Here is a 21818-nt window from a genome sequence, read left to right as displayed (position 1 = left end):
CATTTCATTGGCCGCATAATTGGAAACAAACTGTTGTATAATTAATAGACTTACTGGGAGGCAGGCAAAGTCCATCAGGAGCCCTACAGGTAACTTCTTAATGGGGAATCAGCTCCCTTTGATTAAGAGCTGCTGCGGTGCTGGCGGGTTGTGGAGCGGCGTGCTGTGCAGCATCCGCCGCGCTGCCATGCAGCAGCCCCCGGCCACCAAGCAGCTCTGGCTCTCTGCCAGCATTTTTGGGACAGGACCAGGCTGGTCCCTGTCTGCTGGGGCAGCAAGGGATGCCCGATGGAGAATCGCTTCCCAAAGGAAAGGGAAAGCTGCATTTCGACACCAGCGTCAGGTCCCACGGAGGGGAAAATTCACCAGCAAGAGCCAGGCATATCTGATTCACCTCCCCTCGCAGCAGCGACCCCGCGCTGCAGCTGGACCCGCAAGTGCTCACAGATTCTGCCACAAACCTGCTGCCGGGGACACCCCCCGCCATCCATCTCTGCAGCCGCTGTTGGCTGTCAGGCTACACAGGGAATAAAATAACTGCAATAACACTCACAGAGAGATCAAACCCCTCCCGTGCCTCAAAGGTGGCTGAGCTGGAAACAAATGAGACTGGTCCGAGAAGCGGACAAGGAACCTATTCCCCCTGCCCACCTCCTTCGCCACTCCCAGGAAGACAGCTGTGTATCCTGGGATGCTGAGGTGTGGAAAGACTCACAACCTGCCCCTGCATTTATCTGCTCCTCTTTTATCTCAGCCTTACGGAAACCTGTGCCGAGCGTAGCGAGACACCCAGGTCTGTCACCTGCTGTAAGGAGCCAGGACCACTGATTACCAAGATCCAAGTACCCAAATGAAAATTAATTATGATTTTCATTCACAGCCAATGACAGCGTATTATCGCACTGAACAACAGGAAAAATTATTCTCTCCCATTTTGCATCAAAGAGGGTGCAATCGGGCTGCATATAATTGTGCTTAATGAATGAAAACAAACAAAGGGAACAGCTGCGATTTATTAATCCCATTACAAATAATAAAAGAAGTTCCTGAGAGCTGTGAACACACTTGTGATGCTCGGAGAGCGGGCAACTGCAAGACACTCAACAGATGTTGGGCTGCCATTAGGGGGCAAAAAGAGGACCTGTGACCCTGAAGAGCAGCTCATTAATGCCACATGGCCCTCCCCCCACTCCCACCCAGGGCTTGGAGGGTTTATTTAAGGCCTGAGGGACTTGCAGCCTGGAGGAAGTGAGCACTTGATGAAGGCTGAGGCGTGATGGCTGTCCCACAGCAGACCCCGATCCTCCAGACTGCTCCTCTTCCACTCTCATGGCAGCTACAAGCTGTTGTACAAACTCTAAGACCCCAAAACCCTTCATGGCCAACTCATCACAGAGCTATGGGGGCTTCCTGGATGCGTCATCTCAAGTCTTTTGGGGAGAGGCACTGAGGTCCCACCAGCATGGTCATCAGGACACAGCCACCAGCTGCACGGTGACCACCACGTGGCACCTTCCCAAGCACCAGCGTTTCCTCCCATCCCAGTAGGAAAGCCAGGCCCTCCTCCTCTTCCTCCTCTCTCCTGCAAAGCACCCAGCTCCACAGGATTTTGGCCATCACAGCCCCCATGCTGACCTTAGACCCAGGGGCCAGGTCTGCTACAACCTGCCCATGGACTCCCTAAATTCACACCCTAAAGAGGCGCTGGGATTAGAATCATAGAAACGTTTGGGTTGGAAGGGACCTTAAAGATCATCTAGTTCCAACCCCCGATTGTGGCAGGGTACAACGGGGAGAACGTTTCCTCTCCCTGCGGAGTGAGGACAGCCCTTCCGGCTCATTCTGAACAAGAAGTTCTGACACTCTGTCACCTAAATAAGTTCGCTGTTCAAACACAGTTGTCAATCCCCTTTATTGGGACAATAAAACCCTATACTCTCATATGTATAGATCCATATTTTACCATAGTTACATATTTTACTGCTTTAATAAAAAGATTCAGGATGTGTATTTGAGAGGTGCTTTACAAAGTTAATTTGTATAAATTTTAACAGAGGAGTGTTTAACCACTCCTACTGATGTTCACAAAGCAAGCACTGAAGAGGCCACCACATCCTTTAGCATCCCCCGGGACCGGAGGCAGATGCTGCCTGTACAATCACACGGTGTCGGTACCGTCACAACGCCGGGTCATACAGGGGAGGCACGCTGAGATAACACCGAGAACTCTGCAGCCCTGCCAAGCTCACATGCCAAACGTGGAGAAAAATAGGTGTTACCCACGTTACTCACTACAGAAAATATGGGGAACAAAGCGCTGCCTACACCAGCACCTGGCTCCACACCTCCAAACCTGTTCTTCCCCAGCAGACACAGACTATGTTGCCCTCCTGCATTTCACAGGGTGGTTTTCTATACGAAAAAGCATGGGACTGCAGAAACACCGGCAAAGGGACATGGCTCGCAGCCCAGGCTTGACTCCCTATCACTGCGCCTTACCTCGTCCTTGTACTTGGTGATGTAGGAGTAGATCTCGTGCAGTGCGCTCATACTGTTGAACTGGCTGAGGTGTAACCGCGACTGCTCCGCCAGGTACGCGCTCATGTCCTGGTCACTGATCGCTGGCATTTTAGCTATATCTGCATAATATCTGCAAGAGAGAAACAGAAGAGCGGGTCTGAAATAGGGACAGAGAGAAGGGGACAGGTCCCCGCTGCGTCACCCACCGAGAACAGCCACTGGAGAGAAAAGGTGCTCTTCACCTTGCTTCTGCGCAGGGACACACCATCACCACGCATTACAACGCCGCTGCTCATCAAGAGGTCTCTCAGAACTCCACGGAGCGGTCAGCATCATTAGGAACACGCTCCCAATGGAGCTCTTTCCCATCCCATTTGCATGTTTTGCTCCAAACCGCATCCACCAGACTCCTCCACGTCTGCAGCAAGGCGTACAGCTTTGCTACCGTTCTCCTAAGGTCACCGTGTCATTAAAGCCAACGATGCCCCTTTGCATTCAGTTAAATACTTGGTGCACAAACACAAGACAAGGTCACATCCAGCCCTTGCGATGATACACACCCGCGTGGTTACAGCTTCCTCAGCAACAGGCATTCAACACCCTACAACTGCCACAGGCCAAGTTCAGAAGTTACCGCTCACCAAATAGCTACAGGGAGCTGGCTTTTTCAGGGAAAACTGAGGTTCTGCACATCTCTGAAATCAAAGGATCCCAGGCAGCAGAGGAGGCAGCTGATGTCTTAAGGCATGCCAAGTGACTTGGTGCTTTCCTGCCTTCCTTGTGCTTCCCTGATAGTTGCTACCAGCAGGATACTACCTTACATTTCCTAGGACACCTTAAGACTTGCAGTGCCATCCCATAGCTACCTCACAGATGTGCTCAGCTAATACAGAGAAACCCAGACACAGCTTATATGGTCCAGAATCATAGTGGAAAAACAGAATATCCAATAGGATATTCATCAAAACCCAGGAAGATCAAAGCCACGGCATCCCATTGCAGACGGAGCGTTCACCAAGCAGGGCGCAGTGGACTGGCCACTGAGGTCCTTTTGGAAACCAGGGTTGCGTCCACAGGCCTCTATTGAAAAAGAAACCTTGCCCACAGCAAACGAGCCCTGGCTGCTCCCAGTACCTGGAAATACAGAGTGCCAGTCTCTCCCAGGATTGCTTTACTCCTCATAACTCCAAAACTGCAGAGTGAAGTTTCTGGTACAGCGATTAGCATCATTAGCATCATCAGCCGAACACTGAGGCAGAACACGGCTGAAGCACTTGGATAGCAGCAGATGGCAACAAGTCCACTTGAGGAGATGAATACGAGGATCCACTCCATCCCACGGCACTGAACTCCCCTAATGACAAAATACTTGGGTAGTTTTTACAAGGAGGTTTATTCACACCCAGAAAGTGATGTGAGAGATCTCCTGGGTGCTGCCAAGAGGGCAGTGGTCTAAGGTGAGGATCTCTGACTAAACCTGGCATCAAGAGATCTGCTACGCTGCTGGAGAGATCACCCACGGAGTCCTGTCTCCTAAAGCTGACATCACTTCTGCTTCTGCTGAGGAGTATCAGGGATAATATGCCCAAGTTTCTCAGTTCCAGCCTGCTTTGAATAGCAAAGAAAACCCACAGAGATCCTCCTGGCCATCCTTTAACCCCGCAGGTGAAGGCCCCTGTGGGGAGGGACTCGTGGAGATGAACGTACAAGGAGAAAGCTTTTGTGGCTGCCACACAAAATGCCCAGGTGACAGGCAGCAGTTTTACATCCAGGTCTTGCCATGACACAGAGGATGGCAGGAAACCATCACTTTTCCATACGGGTGTGCACAGCTCGTGTGGACCAAGATCCCAGTCCCACCTACCATTTCCAGAGGACACCTACCACAGGCATGACCCTGGCAGCAGTCCCCTTGGGTTCCCTCAGGCTCCCCACCTCCCAGGCCCTTACTGATATTATTCCTGCCTCAGACCTGCAGGATGCCCTTTTTTCAGCTGGTGCCTGAACCAAGGTGGCAGACAGACCTGCTGTTGGGACTAGCAGTCCCACTCACCCACCCCCGCGTCGCTCCCATCCCACCTCTGCAAGGCTTTGCGACAGTAACTGTGCCGAAAGCCAGAAACGCCGATTACACCGTAAATCCCCGCAGCAGCGGAGCAGTGGGAGACACAGTCCTACCCTGCACGGGGCAGCACCGCCCCCTGTTCTGCTGCCCCTGGGACTGTCCTGGCAGTAAGTGATGGCAGAACATCTGTCACTGGTGAGATCTCCCGCCTCCTCCCCAGGGGCACAGCCTGTCTAGACAGATGTTTCACTCTGGAATGCTTTCTACCCATTTTTTTCCTGGGCACACACAGAGCTGAATATTTTTGTCACAGAAAAGGCAAGGTCAGAGAAATTCACCTTATGAAGTTTGTGATGATCCTATGGGACCCCAGTCCAAAACCCCCTCCAGCCTCCCCCCCATAGAACTTTCCTATTACAATGCAGCTCATCGCATCTCAGCCAGCATCTTTCAGGGGCACTTTTTCTTCTGATCCCAGACCTGTCTTCCTCGAGGGAAAAAGCTTGTCTTCAAACCTGCCTGAAAAGCGCCAGGCATGCCAATGGCACAGCACAAATAACTGTGCACAAGTACCCAAAGGGTGATTCAGCTTACACAGTCCCAGGCTTGCAAACTAGAGAATATGATGCTTATTGTTGCCTGGACACCTTTCACTTGGTTCACTATGTACCTGGTATAGATGCTGAAGAGGGAAGGGTCCTCAGTTAAAAACAAAACAAAACAAAACAAAAAAAAAGGAGCATGATGTACAGCACAGCATATCAGCACAAGGGGAAAGTTGCACCAGCAACTTGAAATCTGCCTTAAGCTTGATGAAGTCCCACTTTACAACACTTTAACAGTAGCTTTATTTGGGTCTAGTTTCTCTCCCAGGAGGATAAAGCTAAACACAGCATTATGCCCAAGCGCATCTATTTGCAACCAGTAGCGTTCAGACCCTGAACCTTTAACACCGCATTAATTCAGCGGGACAGAAGGATCTCTCATCAGCTAACAGTGAACGTGGAGGGTGTCGGAAGGAGTCAGGGGACCTGCTCCTTGGCACAGCGACAGCAGCCCAAGCATTGCCTCCGAGCATGTGCTCTCACCAGGATCCCAGATGAGATGTACAGATAGATGAGAGATGGGAAATGGTAATTTTCAACCATTTCAGGAAACCTGCGTGCATTGTCATGGTACAAAAAAGGCACTTCTCCAGTCCAAGGCTGACTTCTTTCTGCTCTTCAGAAGCAATCAAGGGAGGTGTTAGCAATCCCCTAGCACAGACCAAGTTTTTACAACAGAAACCATCAGACAACCTAAAAGTGGAGGTTGCTTTTAGCACCCCTTCAGCAAGTCATAAACAGTGCTGTCAAACAGTCATTGCAAACTCATTCCAGGAGACAATCATGAGAAATCCTCATCTCCCAAACGAGAGGATTACCTTCCGCAAGCACACGGTCCTTCTTCAGACAGCTGCCAAGAAGAGGCTTCCCAACAACTGAGCCCTTGGTGTGAAGTCCCCACACCCATGCACGTCCACTGTGAGCCCTTCAGATGACGCAAGGAGCTACTGCCACATCTACTCACCTTTCTACCCAGCTCTTGTAGTTGGGGATGTCCTTGGCGTACAGTAGTTTGTTGGAGGGAGAGTCTTTTCCTAGCTTGTGCTCAGAAGTTGAGCAGGAGTCCATGAATGTCTGAGCCACCACGGATAGGCAGGCATCAGTAATACTGTTCTTGTGAATGTCGAACACAAACTGGGGGTTCTTAATCACATTCACCCAAAAACGTAGAGGTAGACTGAGGGAAAAAGAAAACAGGAGTCAGCACCTGAACCGAACCCGACATAGCACCAGCACACATGCAACTCCAGTCATGGGGAAGGAGCTCCCCATGATCTAGAACAAGGCAGGATGCTTTTCCCAGCACCTCAGGGATGCTCTGATAAGAACCTGGGGTAAATGGCCATTCTTCTCTGCCCACTGCGGGGGCAGAGGCCACAGCTTTCTGTGAAGAAATTCCTCAGCACTGCCAACATCTCCAAAGGCAAAATGGGGCAGCACAGACCTGTGGTTTCCTCAAGGATCCACTCGTACTGAAGAGCCCTTGCTGAGCCCACAGGTCAAACCAGGCACCATCCCCTCCTCTTGCATCAATAAGCCTGTCTACAGCACCGTGTGGCATTTCACACATCTCTAGTGCCAGAGGAGGGGGTTAACTGGACTCCTCAAGGGACTCATTAGCACATTTAACACCAGAGGATAATTTAGGCAGTCTCAGATGCTGGAAATAAAGCTCTCAGCTGTAGAGGCAGCGGGTCTCCTGGACAGCCACCGACTGGATGCTTGCTGCGTACTAACACACATGCCACTCTCCATGGCTCCATTTCCCAATCCTGCTGCCCCTCTCCTCTCCCAGGAGAGTCTCAGGGTCTCCCCCCATCAGAAAGCCTCTCCGCTCTGTCATCCCTCAGCACCGACACCCAGCGAATGCTTTTATCTTAGACAAAACACACTTCGTTCCCCAGGACTTTCCTAATGAGGGTACCGGGTGCATGTACATATTTCATTTGCAAAGGGAATGGCCTCAAGAAATTAGCTCCACACATCGAATTAGCACCCAGAGATAAGCACAGGCATTAGTATGCAGGAGCCTGCATGCCCAGCCCCTGCGGAGCAGGGCTTTTTTTCCCTCCCTTGCCTTTCGCTCCTTCTTTTAATATAGAAAGCCAAGTTATAAATCAGTTCCAAGCACTTCCGCGCTCTCACATCTCCATTTAAAAATGTTTCTTTTCCTGCCCTGCTAATTGCCAACAGTTACTGAACTATACAAAAGCAATTTGGCTGCCATTTAACAAATGCCAGACATGGGAATGTACGTACCCGTCTCCAGTACCGGCAAGATCAGAGAGATGAAATCAGTGAGGCAGCAGGAAAGAAAAATGCCGAGGGGGGGACTGCGGAGCAGGAGCCAACGCCTGCGTGAGCCCTGGCCCCCACACAGCACTTCAGGAGGTCGCATCAGCTGCTCCGCCCCACTTCTCAGGGAGCGATTAGCAGCGAGCTTATGGAGGATGGACACATGGCTTTACGCTTTGTTAGGGCACGCTCGGCTGAGCGACGGGAGGGAGCGTGGAAACACCTTTAGGACAGTCAAGACAAGAATGGGGGCTGGCACCTCCAGAGGAGCCCGGGGGGATGGAGAAGCCTCCATCTAGCCTTTGGTCTAGGTGAGATGGGAACAAAGCCACTGTGGTCCTCAGCCAACTACAGCTGTCCGGGGAGCGTGGGATTTGGGGATGGAAGGGCTAAGGGAGCATTGCATTCCTGGGATTGTTTCTGCTGCAGGAAGGCATGCAAGAGATTTACTCGCACCCAGAATACAGAGATATGGGCCTTTCTTGCCCTGGATCATTTCCAGGGACATATTTCTGCTCCCAGTGGGAAGGGTTGGAAGTATCATGAGCTGTGAGGTTGTTAGCCCCCCCACCCCCGTCCCACAGCCCCTCTCCATTACCAGTTACTCTTCCAGGTGTGCCTGACATCGTAATCATTGATCTGATGCTTATCAGCTTGTTCATCCAGGAAATCAAACATATATTTGATGGCGAGGGGCAGCGCGCTCCCACGATGTGCTGTACTGAAGATGGTCTCAAACAGGTCATCCACGAATTTCTGCAGGGTGCCCTGAAAAGGAGAGAGAAAAGCCATTCAGCAATGCCCAGGACCAGCAGCAAGGCGAGACTTTAACTAAAGGTCGGCTTTTAAACCAATTTCCCTTCTATTCCTACCACCTGGAAGAGAAGCACAGTACAGTCTGTGCAAACACTACTTGTTCTCAGTGGTTTATACTAGGAAACAGACACAGCAGTGGTATCTCCTCCACTGCATGAACTGGCATGCTAAAGGCATACAAATAAAAGCACCATATAGAGAAAAAATACAAGTGAATGTATGTCATATCGTGGTCTTTTTTGGGTCCCGTTAAGGTACCCAAGACCTGATGACAGACACTGCTGAACAAGCCCTTGTCCCATGAAGCAGGGAGCCAAGTGACAGGGGAGACGGCTGAGCCCAGTCTGCAATCCTCAGCCAGCACCTTCCGCCCAGCCCTGCGCTCCTCTCTAGGGCCATCTCAGACACACAGCACCCGCTCCGCACCAGAGAAGGTTTTGTATGTGCCGAGGGAATGGGAACCCACTGCGATGCCAAGACCACAGCACTGATTTTGCAGCTTTATCCCAAACACCAGAGGGGATGAGACACCTGCACCAGGACATCTCTGCTTTGCAGTCCAGCAGCTGCTCAGGGATACAGGCAACAGTAAAAAAGCCAAATGGTGCAAAAAGCAAATAGGAAAATCCACTCAAGGAATATTCACTGAGGGTTTTGACACAAAAAAACAAGAAAACAAGAGAGTAGCTCCTCTTGTGCAGAAGCACAAGGCTAATAAAAAAGTAGTGCCTACCACTTTTAGACCACCCAAATCACTGCCTTTCACTGCTCAGATTTAAAAAGCCAGGCGGCAGCTCTGCATCTCCAGGCCATACCTTGGTGGCTAACAGGCGGGTCAGGTAGATTTCGGAGACCATCTTGCTGCCCCGGTCGCCCTCCCGCTGGTCCATGTGGTCGTGGTTTTTCACCAGGTGCCAGAGCTTGGTGCCGCTCTCCAGGTCGGGGGTGATCATGGGGGTCCGTGAGCGCAGGCTGTCGGGGCTGCTGGCTGTCCGCAGCATGCTCTCTGCAAGCACCGAGCAGAGGGGACGCTCGTACCCTGCCCACCTCTGCCCCCCACCCCCACCCCTTCCATCTCCCTTCCCTCCGCTGTGGCTGTGCAATGGGAGCTTTGGGATCCAGCCTCTGCAGTCACCGTGGACTGGGAGCTCTGCTGGGACCGTCCTCGCAGCCTGCCTGGCTACGTTCAAGCCTGGCTGATGTACAGGAGCCAGGACCATGGTGAAACGGTTTCTGCAGAGGTCTGTCCTGCTCCTGGCACGCAGGTGCTGGCATCACAGATGCCTCCTGTGTCAGTCTGAGCTGACCACACTATTCCCTTTCAAACCAAGGCTGAAGTACACTTGCCAGCACGTTTGCTGGAGCCCTCAACTCTGCTCATTTACGTGCAAAGTGCCTCTGTGCCTATTTTAAATAGATTTCAGGGGAAGAAAAGGGAGAGGATCCCTTTGCGACAGCTACCTGACACGTGTCTTTCTCCCTCAAGTCTGACACGCTGCAAAGAGAGATGGCTCTGAGGGCATCTGCTCCCTCTGCAACACCAGAATAAATAGCAGGGTGCAGGAGCACGAGGCGTTTGGAGGTCCTTGTTCACATGAGCCACAGTTACAATCACCTGCCCTGTGCCTTGGCCTGCAAGCCCAGCCCTGCCCTGCCAGCCCAGCAGAGTACTCACCGTATCTGCTTAGGGACTTGGTGAAGGTGGAGGAGTTGGAGATGTTGTACGCCGAGTTCTGCTTGGGCACCAGGGCTACAGAGGAGCCGTCCGTCACCTGAGGCAGAGATGGAGTAAGCAGGCTGCGATACTGGAGAAGCTCAGGAAAAACCAGCCCAGGAGGAATGAAGCTACCCTGCACCCCACCCCAGGGACACCCATCTCCAGCAAAGGAGACCTACACGTCTACCTCTGCGACAGCTCAGGGGAAGGGGTCAGAACAGAAACACACCAGGAATGTTGGCATGAAAACGGCAAAGGGAGGACAGAGCAGGAAACAGCCTCTGTGAGTCCTGGAGATGCCCCATTTAGTGCTTCCTTGAACGGAAGGACCACAAACATGGGGCCCAGGCAGGAAAGTGACTGCAGATCTCCTGGCTGTGCCCCTGCACAACCAGCACGGTCAGGAGGGCTGAGCCCAGGCCCTGACCAAGCTGAGGAGGGAGAAGAGATGCTCAAGCTCAAAGCAGCTCAGTGCTCTCCACCACAGACAGCCTTACCTGGTAGTGGGCCAGGGTATTTAGCCTCTTCCAGTCATTGTCGATCTTTGTGGTGACATCTTCATCCTGCAGTATGATCCGGGCCATCCTGCCCTGCCGCCACTCTGTCCCCATGAAGGAAAAGGGCTCATGGTTAGGGGCAATAGGAGCACAAAGCCGAGGCAAGGATACAAGCAGTCTGGGCATCAAGAGAAGAGCCCTCCCATCACCTTCTGAACCCCACGACTGCTGACTATCAATATGGTGTTTCTTAAACTTAAAACTAAAAGCTGTTTCTAAGTACTCAAGGCAAAGCAGCATCGATTTAACCCTGGTGACTGTTTCCTTTGCTCCTGTCCTCGTCGTTCTCCTCCCCCTCCTTCAAGAACAGGACTATTAATACTGTTCTCAACTATTGCTGGCTTCCTCAGACCTCAGCCACCTCAAGCCTGCAATCCAGACCACAGCCAGAGCTGAGGAGGCTCCTTTCCCCGTGCCCTCTACTGGTAGGACCCACACTCTCATGCCAGGGGTCCCCACACACAGTCAGTGCCACCAGCAGAGCAGAAGAGGACTGGACAAGCACAAACGCTCAGGTCCTTCCAGGTCCCCTCTCCTGTAGGACATGAAGATTTTCCTGCCTTGAATAGGTTTGTTGGCACTTCTGCTCTGGGTCACATCCCTGCCTCTCCTAGGGAAGTGCTTGGCCTCTCTCTTACCCAGGTCCATGTCTCCCGCTTTGGGTCGCTGGGAATAGGGCACCCCCTTGTAGACAGCGTCGAGCAGCTTCTCTTTCACCTGCGTGATGGTGTCGCAGTTCAGCACCTTGACGGGGATCTCCGGGGCGTTCTCATTCTCGGGGTTCACGCAGTTGAGGGTCTGCACAGCACAGGGGGCAGAAAGACCCGAGTGAGAAGTTGCGATGCACTGGCTGCAGAGGTGGGTCCAAGGACATGGGGCTAGAGCTGCCTACAGGCCACGTCTTCCCATGTCCTGGGACGCTGCAGAGTTGCAGTCACGTGGCAATTCCTGCTCCTCCTTTCTTCCCACCACCCTCAAATCTCCAGCAATTCCCAGAAAGGCAGCATGCTGTCAGTGAAGGAATTCTGGGCCAGCAAACCATGTTCAACTCGCCAAAACCTGTTTAGCCGGAGCGATGCCTGGGCACACTCCAATCCCCTCCTAACCCCAGCCTAGTGGAGATCGAGGTGGTGAAGACCCAGCTGCGGGCTCAGCCAGGGGAAGGGCCTGGCTTATCATTCAGCTGGACAGAGGAGATGGCTCATATGGAGGAAGAGTACCTCTCCTGCAGTAATCTCAAGGCTCTAACTCTGATCCCCACAGAACGTGAGCCGCTGGCTGCTCCAGGTAGCATGTGCTCAAGAGCATCTCGGTCCCCATATCTATCAGGGACATGGGATTTGCTGGGAGAGGCATGGAGGGCGATTCCGTTCATGTTTGGCTTTCTCAGCTCCATGGCAAAAGTAGTGCAAAGTACCCTCTGCAAAGTACTTTGGGTGCCTCCAAGATCTTGTTAAATAGCTGGTCCTAGCAGTCCCGGCAAGCACCAGTACAGTGAGGCTTCCACTTGCACTAACCAGCATTTTGTAGTCAATCTGCTGCCGGATAAGCTTGTCTTCACTGAGGGAGTAGCGAGCCTCTCCTGTGATGGCATCAATGGGTCCCTTCTCCATCTGCTGCTTGATGGCACAAGAAAAGCGGTTCCCCAGCACACTCCTGCGGGACAGAGGAAGGAGAAGAGAGAGAGGAGTAAGAAGGTGCCAGACACCAGCTTTGCCTTTCAAGAACCACCACATCAGGAGCCTGCTGTGGCCCTGCAGCATCGAGTCCCACATGTGGCTTTATAAAGAGTCTCCAGCTGTTGCTTAATACTGCAAGGAAGGGGTCAGATGGAAAATTCATCCCATGGAAGAACTCATTCTCTTCTTCAAGGCCACTGGAGGTTGTTCCTTTGCCTAACAACCCCTAGGCTCAGCTTCCCAGAGTTTCCATACACTCCCTGGTGAATTCTACTAATTCTACAGGCCAAAAATGAGCTTAAAAGGTTAAATTCAGGGCTAGTGAAGAGCAGGATGGGTCTGGGGACTTTGTGTATGGAATCTTTTGAGCTGGCCCAGCCAAGAGAAGCATGTGAGGACTGGAAAGGGCATGCTGCAGTGGGACAGCCTGGGGGCTCTTGCCCAGGTATCTCAGTGCAGTTCCGGCATCTGCCAGGAGCCCAGTCTCACATGAGAGAAGGTAAAAGGAGGTTTCTCCATATGATGGCTGGGCACAGCCAGACAGATCCACTGGGAAGGAAAAGCAAGAGACCAACCTACTGATAACCCTACCCTGAGTCTCCAGCTGACAGAGGGGACCAGACAATGAGGTTTCCTGCAGTTAAACCATTTGCCAATTCTGTGTCCCCACTGCCAAACCCCTGTAGTCAGAGCCAGCTGTAGCCACCAGCCAGAGCCACATCATCTCTCTCATAGGTGGGAGGAAGGGAGAGGGGAACTGGACCTGACGCTTCCCGAAGATACTGGAACTGCTGCAACCCAGGAGCAGCAAAGGACACACCAAGGTTGGAGGCACCAACCAGACTGGAGCCATGAGTTGGCACAGGGGGGCTGGAAGCAGACACCCTTTTATCACCCAGGGCCCAAACCGCTCCCCTGAGCTGTATCCCAGTAAGACCTTCCAGATACAGACATTAGCCCTAAGGGAGAAAAAAGGGTACGATGGGAGCAGGGAGGATGGGGAGAAGTCCCAGCAGATTTTACCCCACCAGCCCTCGCCCCTCCCCCTCGGCTGCCTCACAAATAAATTGTACTTTGGTGCAAAGTGCGGCTGCTCTCCCTGTCACCATATGCTGTTAGCATCTCGTTAGCATCTGCGGTAATTAAAGAGACAGCTGCTAACGAGCAGGAACAGGCATACATCATCCCCAGACCTTCCAACAACACGCCTGTCTTTGAAATTATGTTTCATTTGCAAACTTGGCTTCATTAAGTCAGCTTGGAGAAGGGAGAGACCCAAGGTGGGTGCTACGCTACGCGCTACCGGCTGCCCGGCAAGGCAGGAGGGCCAGGCTGGCTGCAGAGAGGCGAGCCCTCAGGGCTCCCACAGCACCCTCAACCCAACCGTCCAGCCGCGGTGGAAAGACTCAAGTTGCTTCTTTCAGTTGCTTGTAAAAACTCCTTGTAAAGCTTCCAAGTCTGAGGAAGCGGTGTGGATGGAGGATAGCGTGGCGTGGGACTCCTGGTCACATCTGGCACGACTGTTCCCATCTCAGCCTACAGATTTCCCCTCTCCGGCGAGTCACGGTGTGCTGGTTTTGGCTGGGAGAGAGTTAATTTTCTTCACAGCAGCTAGTCTGGGGCTGTGTTTTGGATTGGTGCAGAGAACAGTGTTGATAACACAGGGATGTTTTAGTCAGTGCTGAAGAGTGCTGACACAGTGAAGGCCTTTTCTGCTCCTCACCCCACCAGCGAGTGGGCTGGGGGTGCACAAGAAGCTGGGAGGGGACAGAGCCAGGACAGCTGACCCCAACTGACCAAAGGGATATTCCAGATCATATGACGTCATGATCAGCTTATGAAGCTGGGGAAGAAGGAGGAAGAGGGGAATGTTCAGTTATGTCATTTGTCTTCCCAAGTAACCGTTACATGTGATGGAGCCCTGCTTTCCTAGAGATCTCTTTATGGATGCATGAATCAGAGCTGGCCCTGTGGCCTCCCCACAGGGATGGAGGCATCAGTGGTCCTGGTGATGGGTGTTATCACTCCTCCAGCATCATGCAGGCTTTTGGGGGCTCTTGTGTGCCCCAGGATCCTGGTCCTCCCGACCTGCCAGGCACCCTAATGTCAACCAAAACAGCCTCTCTGCCCTGTCCCTGTGACTCTGCGCATCCTCCACGCTGCAGTTTGGCTTCCCTACCTGTTCCAAATGACAGTCCCACCCTTAACATCCCAAACCTCACTCCCAACCCCACTGTCCCCACCAGCTCTTGAGGACTGTGGCCGAGACGCTGCCATGGGTCACAGCTCACTAAGCTACCAGATAAGGATGGTTTAGGGCTCGTCCATGACACCAACAAAATGAACACAGCAACTGGCACTGGGCAGCTGCCCCAAGGTGATCTCCATCAGGTAGGAGACAGGAAGGGACCACTGAGATGGGGCTGGGTGGCCCCGCAGGTTGATGGAGGGCAGCCTGTCCCCCAAAACGCAGCCATGCTCACACTACCAGCCCTGACAGTTTGCTCACTGACGGGGGCCTGAGTGACGGGGCTTTTAGGGGGGCTCTCTGTGCAAGCCGAGCTGGAGGCAGGTGGCTGCAAACACGCCTGTGCCTGCACACAGTGGTACGTTGGGAGCAGGCTGAGGCGAGCCAGCTTACACTCAAACCGTCTTATTGACTAGATCTAGCTCATCAGGCACCTAATATCATGCATTTTTCAGCACTTGTCTCAATTTATCCCACTCCCTTTTCCCAGGGTGTCTCATTAAGAGTCTGATAAATGCTACTACAGGGTGCCCATGAAATTGCCAGCCCTCACTGGCTCCCGACACTACTGACCCTGGGCACGGGCAGCTATCCTGTCCCTGTCCCAGCACACCATGGCCACGTGATGCCGTGCGCCTGGCCCTGCTCCGGGCAGGTTTGCTCAGAGGCGACCTGGCAGCTGGGCACACGTCTGTCTGCCTCATTTACATGCACCATTACTGCCGTTTGGTGCAGTTTCCCTGCTGGCAAACTGTCTGCTGTGACACCTCTCCATCTATTCTATGGGTTTCTCCTTCTTGTGATGCCACCTGTGACCCTCACTGCCAGCAGACAAGCTAAAATGGCCCTATGCGTCTTCTCTGGAGGGACAGACTCAGGAGAGATCCTGAGTGTATCCTCAAGTCTTTTACAGCCTAACTCAAGTGACCTGAGCAATGGAGTTTCAACCACTTCCCAGGGAGGTGATCCCCAGCGTAACAAAGCACATAGCCAGCGCGTTCATCCACATATATTCGTCCTGCAATGTTGCATCTAGATCAGAATTCTCTCCCCTGCTTCTACCACCCAGAGGCTGGAGGCGTTTTCCCTCACCAAAGCCATGGCATAGCAAAGGATTTTATAAAAAGACACATCTCTCTCCTGCTACTCCTTATCCTCAGACCTGCCCCACACTGGCGATGTGCACAGAAGCCTCTCTGTAGAGGGACAGGGCTGTACAAGGACAGATGCAGGACAGTGCTGGCACATGAGCTGATCCTAAGCAGCTTCTGCACAAGGTGAATGTGCCCCTGTCACCTGCCCACATGGCCCAGCCCAGCCAGCGACAGGCCAAGGGTGTCAGGTCACTCACACGAATGCAACGTCCTCAACCCGGGTGTCTGAAGGCTGTGTGCTGCGCTTTGCTTGGCCAAAACACAACCTTGCCCACTTCAAGGAGCCCCGAGGGAGTTCATCCACAGCCAGAGCTACTCCCACCTGTTCCACAGAGCCCAGAGAGCCGTCTGCCAGTGTCCAGATCCCACTGGGCACTGTCGCTGCAGGGGCGGAGGGTCACCCCAATGAGCAAAGCGAAATGGCAGCAGGAGGTTTGACATCTCCCCACAACCGGCACAGCTTTTCTCCTCTCCCACCCCTGGAAAGCGATCTCTGCCACACGTTACAGCTAGATTTTTATAGATATAGGCTATCCCCCGACGGAGGCAAAAAGCCAAGTGCATGTAAGTGATATTATAAATCACCTCTCGTTGACGATCACTTGAGTTCTGCACAGACTCCTGCTCACTCTCATCTCTTGGCTGGAAATGGTTCAAACCCTCTTTATCTTAATGAGGGATGAAATCCCACAAAACCAGCTGTGTGCCACCCTGCCTCGCTGCGCCGACGCCAGGCAGGATCCCAAGAAAAGGCTCTGCTGACTGACAAACCAATGGTGGGGCCAGAGATGCCATTCACTCCGGTGGCATCCTCCTGAAGCAGCAGCAGGACCGAGCCGGTGCTCTGTGGCCTGGAGCTGCAGCCGCGTAACCCGCACGGCTGCTGGTGCCGCTCTAAGCAGGTGGAAGCACCGGTGCTAATGGGATAAATGTGCTCGCTATGGGCTGGGTGAACCAGCCATAAAATCACCCTTATGCTATGGCATCCTCTTCCGCTACCCCCGCTGAAACTGGGACAAAGGCAAATTCAAGCTAAAGGGCTCACCCATGCAGGCAGGGCATGGGGAGGTCCAACGCCATCCGCACCCTTGTGCAGACGCTGCGGAGAGCGGCATCCCGGCTGCCAACAGGCCCCGTGGGGTGTCCTTCCCCTTCAGAGGGGAAGCAGCAGCAGAAGAGGAGATGCCTGGGGGAAACGATTCCCCTACCAAGGAACCTCAGTGTCAAAGAGATGAAGGAAAAGCAGGAGAAGTGAAGAGCACAGCACATCAAACTACAGTTCAAACAGGCAGAAATATCCTCCGAGCACAGTGATGTCTACAGAAGGACCAGCTCCCGGCACTTTTTCCTTACCAGTTACACAAGCAGAGGCAAGGAGAGAGGAGTGGGGATCATTCCAAAGGGATTCAAGACTCAGCTGAGTTGCTTCAGATTTATCCTTTCTCCAAAACCTTTTTATGAAGATCTCACACCAACTACACATTAGGCAACTTTGATCTGGATTTCACTTCTCAATCTCATCTCTTTCCCCAAAAGGAGACCCAGAATCACTAATCACATCTCAGAAACACAGGATGGAAATGGAGACCTGGGAAGCAGTCTCTGCTCCGGGAAGGAGCGACAGGAGCACATCAGCCCAGGCTCTGGGTACCACGCTGCCCATCCCGGTGAGGCAGAAACAACCTCCCCACCCACAAAGGGTTACCATCCCTTCCCAAACTCACCTTCAGAAACTTGTACAGCAGAAACGTGAACCAATTCGTCAGCATCTTCTCTGCCACTGACTCCGTTCTGTAGGGGAGGCAGACAGCAAAGTTATCAGGAGAGGATATTAAAGGTCTGATCTCACCCGCTGCCATCTCAGCCTTGGACTGTGGCTATATTATTTTTGGTTTTAAAAGGTCACATCTGGCAAGTCAGAAGCCTCAAAGCAAAGGGGCACAAGCAGACAGTGAGGTCAGTGAGAAGCCTGTCCATCTACAAGGCTTAACCACAGCAGCCCCCCAGGAAGGAGAAGTAGAATCATAGAATCACGGAATGGTTTGGGTTGGAAGGGACCTTAAAGATCATCTAGTTCCAACCCCCCTGCCATGGGCAGGGACACCTTGCACTAGACCAGGTTGCTCAAAGCCACATCCAGCCTCGCCTTGAAGACATCCAGGGATGGGGCATCCACAACATCTCTGGGCAACCTGTTCCAGTGCCTCACCACCCTCTCTGTGAAGAATTTCTTCCTGATATCTAATCTAAACCTCCCTGATTTCAATTTGTACCCATTACCCCTTGTCCTATCACTACAGGCTCTTGTAAAAAGTCCTCTCCCAGCACCCTTGTAGGCCCCCTTCAGATACTGGAAAGCTGCAATGAGGTCTCCTCGGCGCCTCCTCTTCTCCAGGCTGAACAAGCCCAGTTCTCGCAGCCTTTCGTCATAGGAGAGGTGCTCCAGCCCCCTGATCATCTTCGTGGCCTCCTCTGGACTCGCTCCACGTGGTCAATATCCTTCTGATATTGAGGGCTCCACAGCTGGACGCAGCACTCCAGGTGGGGTCTCACCAGAGCAGAGTAGAGGGGCAGAATCACCTCCCTCGACCTGCTGGCCACACTTCTCTGGATAAATTGGTAAATTGGTCTGTGGTGTATTAGGAGATCCAGAGAGAGCCGAGCACGTCCTTGTCCCATGGGGAGTCTCGCCCAGGGAATGACCAGCTTTCCACCTCTCCCTGGTACCTTTTATTTAAATTAAAATTGCTTCTTGCATGGAATTCCAGTGGAACCAGGCGGCTCCCTCCACAGGAGGATGGTATGAGATACCTAAGCCAGGTTAAAAATCATACCTCCAGCTCCCCAGTTAAAGCACAACTTGAAGGGAAGAGCTGAGGGCGCAAGGCAAGGTCAGATCCTGACCCACCTTGCCACAAGAAGAGCACCTCCTCTCACGAGTGCCAGATCTAGCTGCAAGCCCCTCTCCCTACCTGGGAGCTGCTGCTCCTGCAACGCACTCAACACCGCGGCTGCCCTGACCCAGGCCCACCAAAGCTGGGTGTCATGGGACCTCCCCGCAACAGCCAAATAGCCCTTGATCTCTACAGCCTGAAAACCTGCAGTAGAGCATGAGGATCATCACCACCAATGCTGGCAGGGTAAGGAGTTTTCCCCAGCAGCCTGTGCAAGGTCTGTTCAGAAGAACTGCTGCAGAAGAGGATGCCTGGTTCTTGGTACTCAGCAGTGGTGACAGCGAAGCTTCAGGAGGTCACGCTCTGCACCCTCGCTTCTCCCCGTGCCCCTGCGCTTGGGCCTGGAGCTGGGTGGCTCTCAGACAGGGATGCAGAGCCCTGCAACGCAGAGAGGGCACTGGCCCGCTGGCACATGGCCTTGGTTAAATCACTGCTGGATTTAGTCCTGGAGACTTTGATCCCAATACAGTTTTGGTCAAATTTATTCCCAGTATAATTCAGCCAAAAACAAGGGGATTAAAGGAGGAAAAAGTAAATGCAGTGGCTGGAAGCTCAAGTTGTTCTCCATGTACCTTTGGATTTAACCTTTCCCTGTCTGTATGGTGGAAATCCTCGGTCTGTGTGTCTCCTGGGAGCTGGGTGGTGATGCAGGAGTTTGCAGTGAACACCTGCTCAAAAAGGAGCTTAAATACGGAGCTGTGCCTCTCAGCTTTTGGAGATGCAGTTGAAGGAAGCAGCCAAAACTGCCTTGAGAAAACCTATAAACTGCCCCTAGTTTTTTAAAGCTTGGTTCAAATCCAGATGGCAACGTGTTCCAAAGCGGCATGGCAGGGAAGGAAAGGGCTGGGGGAGTTGCCTGTGTCTGTTTGGGATCATCACCTTGCAGCGGAGGGAGGGCAGGATCCCTCAGGACAGGTGTGAGACATGGTGGGTCCAACAGGATGTGGGGACCTCGGGGTGGTGGCACTGCAGCCAGGATGTGCTGCACCAGCAGAGGAGAGGACAGCCTGGCATGAAGGGAGCTGAGGGTGACACGGGAGCCAGATGAACTGCACAGCCCCACGAGGGCAGCTTAATGCGCCTGTCCCTGCACCACAGCCTGGTCTTGCTGTCCTAAGATTAAATTCCCCTTCACATGTCCATTATTTTAAAATGGCTTTCACTCCCTTTAAAGAAAAAATTCCAGCCAGCCCCTGACCCTCTCTGGTTAGGCTTCTTCAGCTGATCCACCCATTAATCATCAGACCAGCCACGACAAACGCAGATGCTCCTGGAAGCACAAGCAATACTAGTAACTCAGAAACATGGCCACATTCCTGTTGCACCAGGGGAACGGACACAAACGGGTTGACTCAAGAAACAAAACCCAGAAGGAACCCAAACCTCAGAGCCACCTGGAAGAGTCCCACTGCCCAATGCCATGTGCTGCCCAACAGCAGTGCCATGGCAGATGGGCCAGGAGCAGTTCCCAATGGCCAGATGGGGTAGGAAATCCACTTTCCCAGAGTTTATTCAAGTGGACTTGGAGTTGTATGGTCCCATCCCAGGCTTTCTCTTGTGCTAATGGGGCTTAGCCCTTTTTGCCCTCCCTGGAACAGCACAGTCCTCCTTAAACCATGAGGGGACCGTAATACCTGAATCTCCAGAGGAGAGAAGCCTCCCTGCGCCAGGAAAGATGAATCCATCAAGCGGAAGGAAAAAGGGAGGAGGGATGCAGGGAAAAAACCAGGGGAAGGGGTGGACAGAAGCTACTCAGCAGGCACCCTGCCCAGCCCAAGACCAGGTAGAAATGTCTGCAACGGCACAGACAAGCCTGTAGCACTCATCTGAAGTGCCACCACCCGGGCTCCCGCGGATGTTTGTCTTTATCCGCGATAGAGCCAGATGCCACAGCAACGGGGGGATTATCCAATAACAAAATAAATAAATAACAGCTCTCTTCAGTTAGATCAATGTTAATCCAGTTGCCCTGGGTGGTAAGCACACTCTCACACCCAAGAGCAGGGCTAATCAAAAGGATGGAGAAGCACTGCCGTCAGCATGGCTCACTCTGTGCCGCCGCTGCAGGAAGAACAAAGTCTCTTCAAATATCGTTCAGGGAGGTACGTGCAAGGTACCGGTCAGGGAAACTCATCCCTGTCCTGAGCCTTCTGCAGCTCCACCTGCAATGGAATCCCAAATGCTGTGGCTCAGGACTGACAGTCTTCAGGCTGCTGGGTCTCACTGCACTGGCACAGGCTTGGCTCCGCTCCCACAGCTCAGCCACGGCAGCTACTGGCCTCCCGCACTGCCTTTTATTTATATTTTATTGTTTTACTTCATTCTGGTGTTTTGCTCTCATGGCAGTGGCTTCGTGATGCTCTGAGAGACCCAGGAGCTAGAAATGCAGTTTAAATATTTCAGTGAAACCTGGTGTCACGCAGGGACAGAAGGGGAGAGCCCAAGGATGCTCTTAGGGAACAGGGATGGAGGGACAGCATTGGGACCTCCACGACCCAGCCCTCTCCTGGCCAGCCACACGTCTGCACCACACTCCCCCTCTGGCACCTCGCTAATGAGGTGCTTTGAGAAACTAAGGACACCCTTGTGAAGTGATAAATGAAGCAGAGAGTAAGGAAGCAATCTGCCTAAAGAGTCCAGCCGAGGGAAGGCAGCAGGGATGTAACTGGGACCAGCTCACATCTGTATCTGTACCAGGCATCTCCCCAGGGCCAGGCACAGAAACCCAACAAGCTTTGTCGGGTCTGGCCATGCCATGAACACTGGTTGATGTCTAACAGATGCTCTGGTTTTCTAAAGCCTTCCTGGTGACATGCCAGAGGCCCTCAGCCACCGCTGCATCTCCGCTGGAGGCCAGTGGCACCGGGCTGGCAGGGATGGGGAGGCATGGTACGGCATGTGAAGGGAGAGGACAGCACAGAGGGCCTCAAACTGGGCCAGTGGAGCTTATTAATTGTTTTTGTTCAGTACTTGGTGTATCTTTCAATATTCATCAGCCCGTGATAAAGGAGAGCTCAGAGCTATCGTTAAATATTGATGGGCCAGGCAGACTCACGGCAGGGCTTGGCAGGCTGCCACCTGCTCACACTATCCCCCAGCCCTGCTGAGACTCCCAGCTTGCGAAGATCCACTTGGCTTTCCCAGGAAAACCCCCCATGTGCCTGGTGAGGTGGGCAAGCCCCAAGGAGGCAGCAGGGAAAGGACTCCC

At 52.9% G+C, this 21818-nt stretch overlaps 1 protein-coding gene across 1 annotated transcript in view; it reads right to left on the bottom strand.

The window, feature by feature from the left end:
- Window positions 1-1196: 1196 nt before the first annotated feature.
- LOC104508867 (plexin-A1-like) overlaps window positions 1197-21818 on the bottom strand; it is a gene marked incomplete at both ends in the record, with an annotated part of 43640 nt that continues 23018 nt past the window's right edge. Inside the window, 11 exon segments of the mRNA XM_010150623.1 lie at window positions 1197-1343; window positions 2500-2650; window positions 6155-6367; window positions 8084-8253; window positions 9117-9307; window positions 9977-10073; window positions 10516-10619; window positions 11214-11373; window positions 12093-12207; window positions 12209-12231; window positions 17381-17447. Of these exon segments, the coding sequence (XP_010148925.1) occupies window positions 1197-1343; window positions 2500-2650; window positions 6155-6367; window positions 8084-8253; window positions 9117-9307; window positions 9977-10073; window positions 10516-10619; window positions 11214-11373; window positions 12093-12207; window positions 12209-12231; window positions 17381-17447 (1438 nt within the window).

Source organism: Eurypyga helias, unplaced genomic scaffold, assembly GCF_000690775.1.
Source record: "Eurypyga helias isolate BGI_N326 unplaced genomic scaffold, ASM69077v1 scaffold19564, whole genome shotgun sequence".
Taxonomy (NCBI): Eukaryota; Metazoa; Chordata; class Aves; order Eurypygiformes; family Eurypygidae; genus Eurypyga; species Eurypyga helias.
The sequence above is the reverse complement of the archived record's forward strand: the minus strand, read 5'-3'. Positions and strand labels throughout refer to the sequence as shown.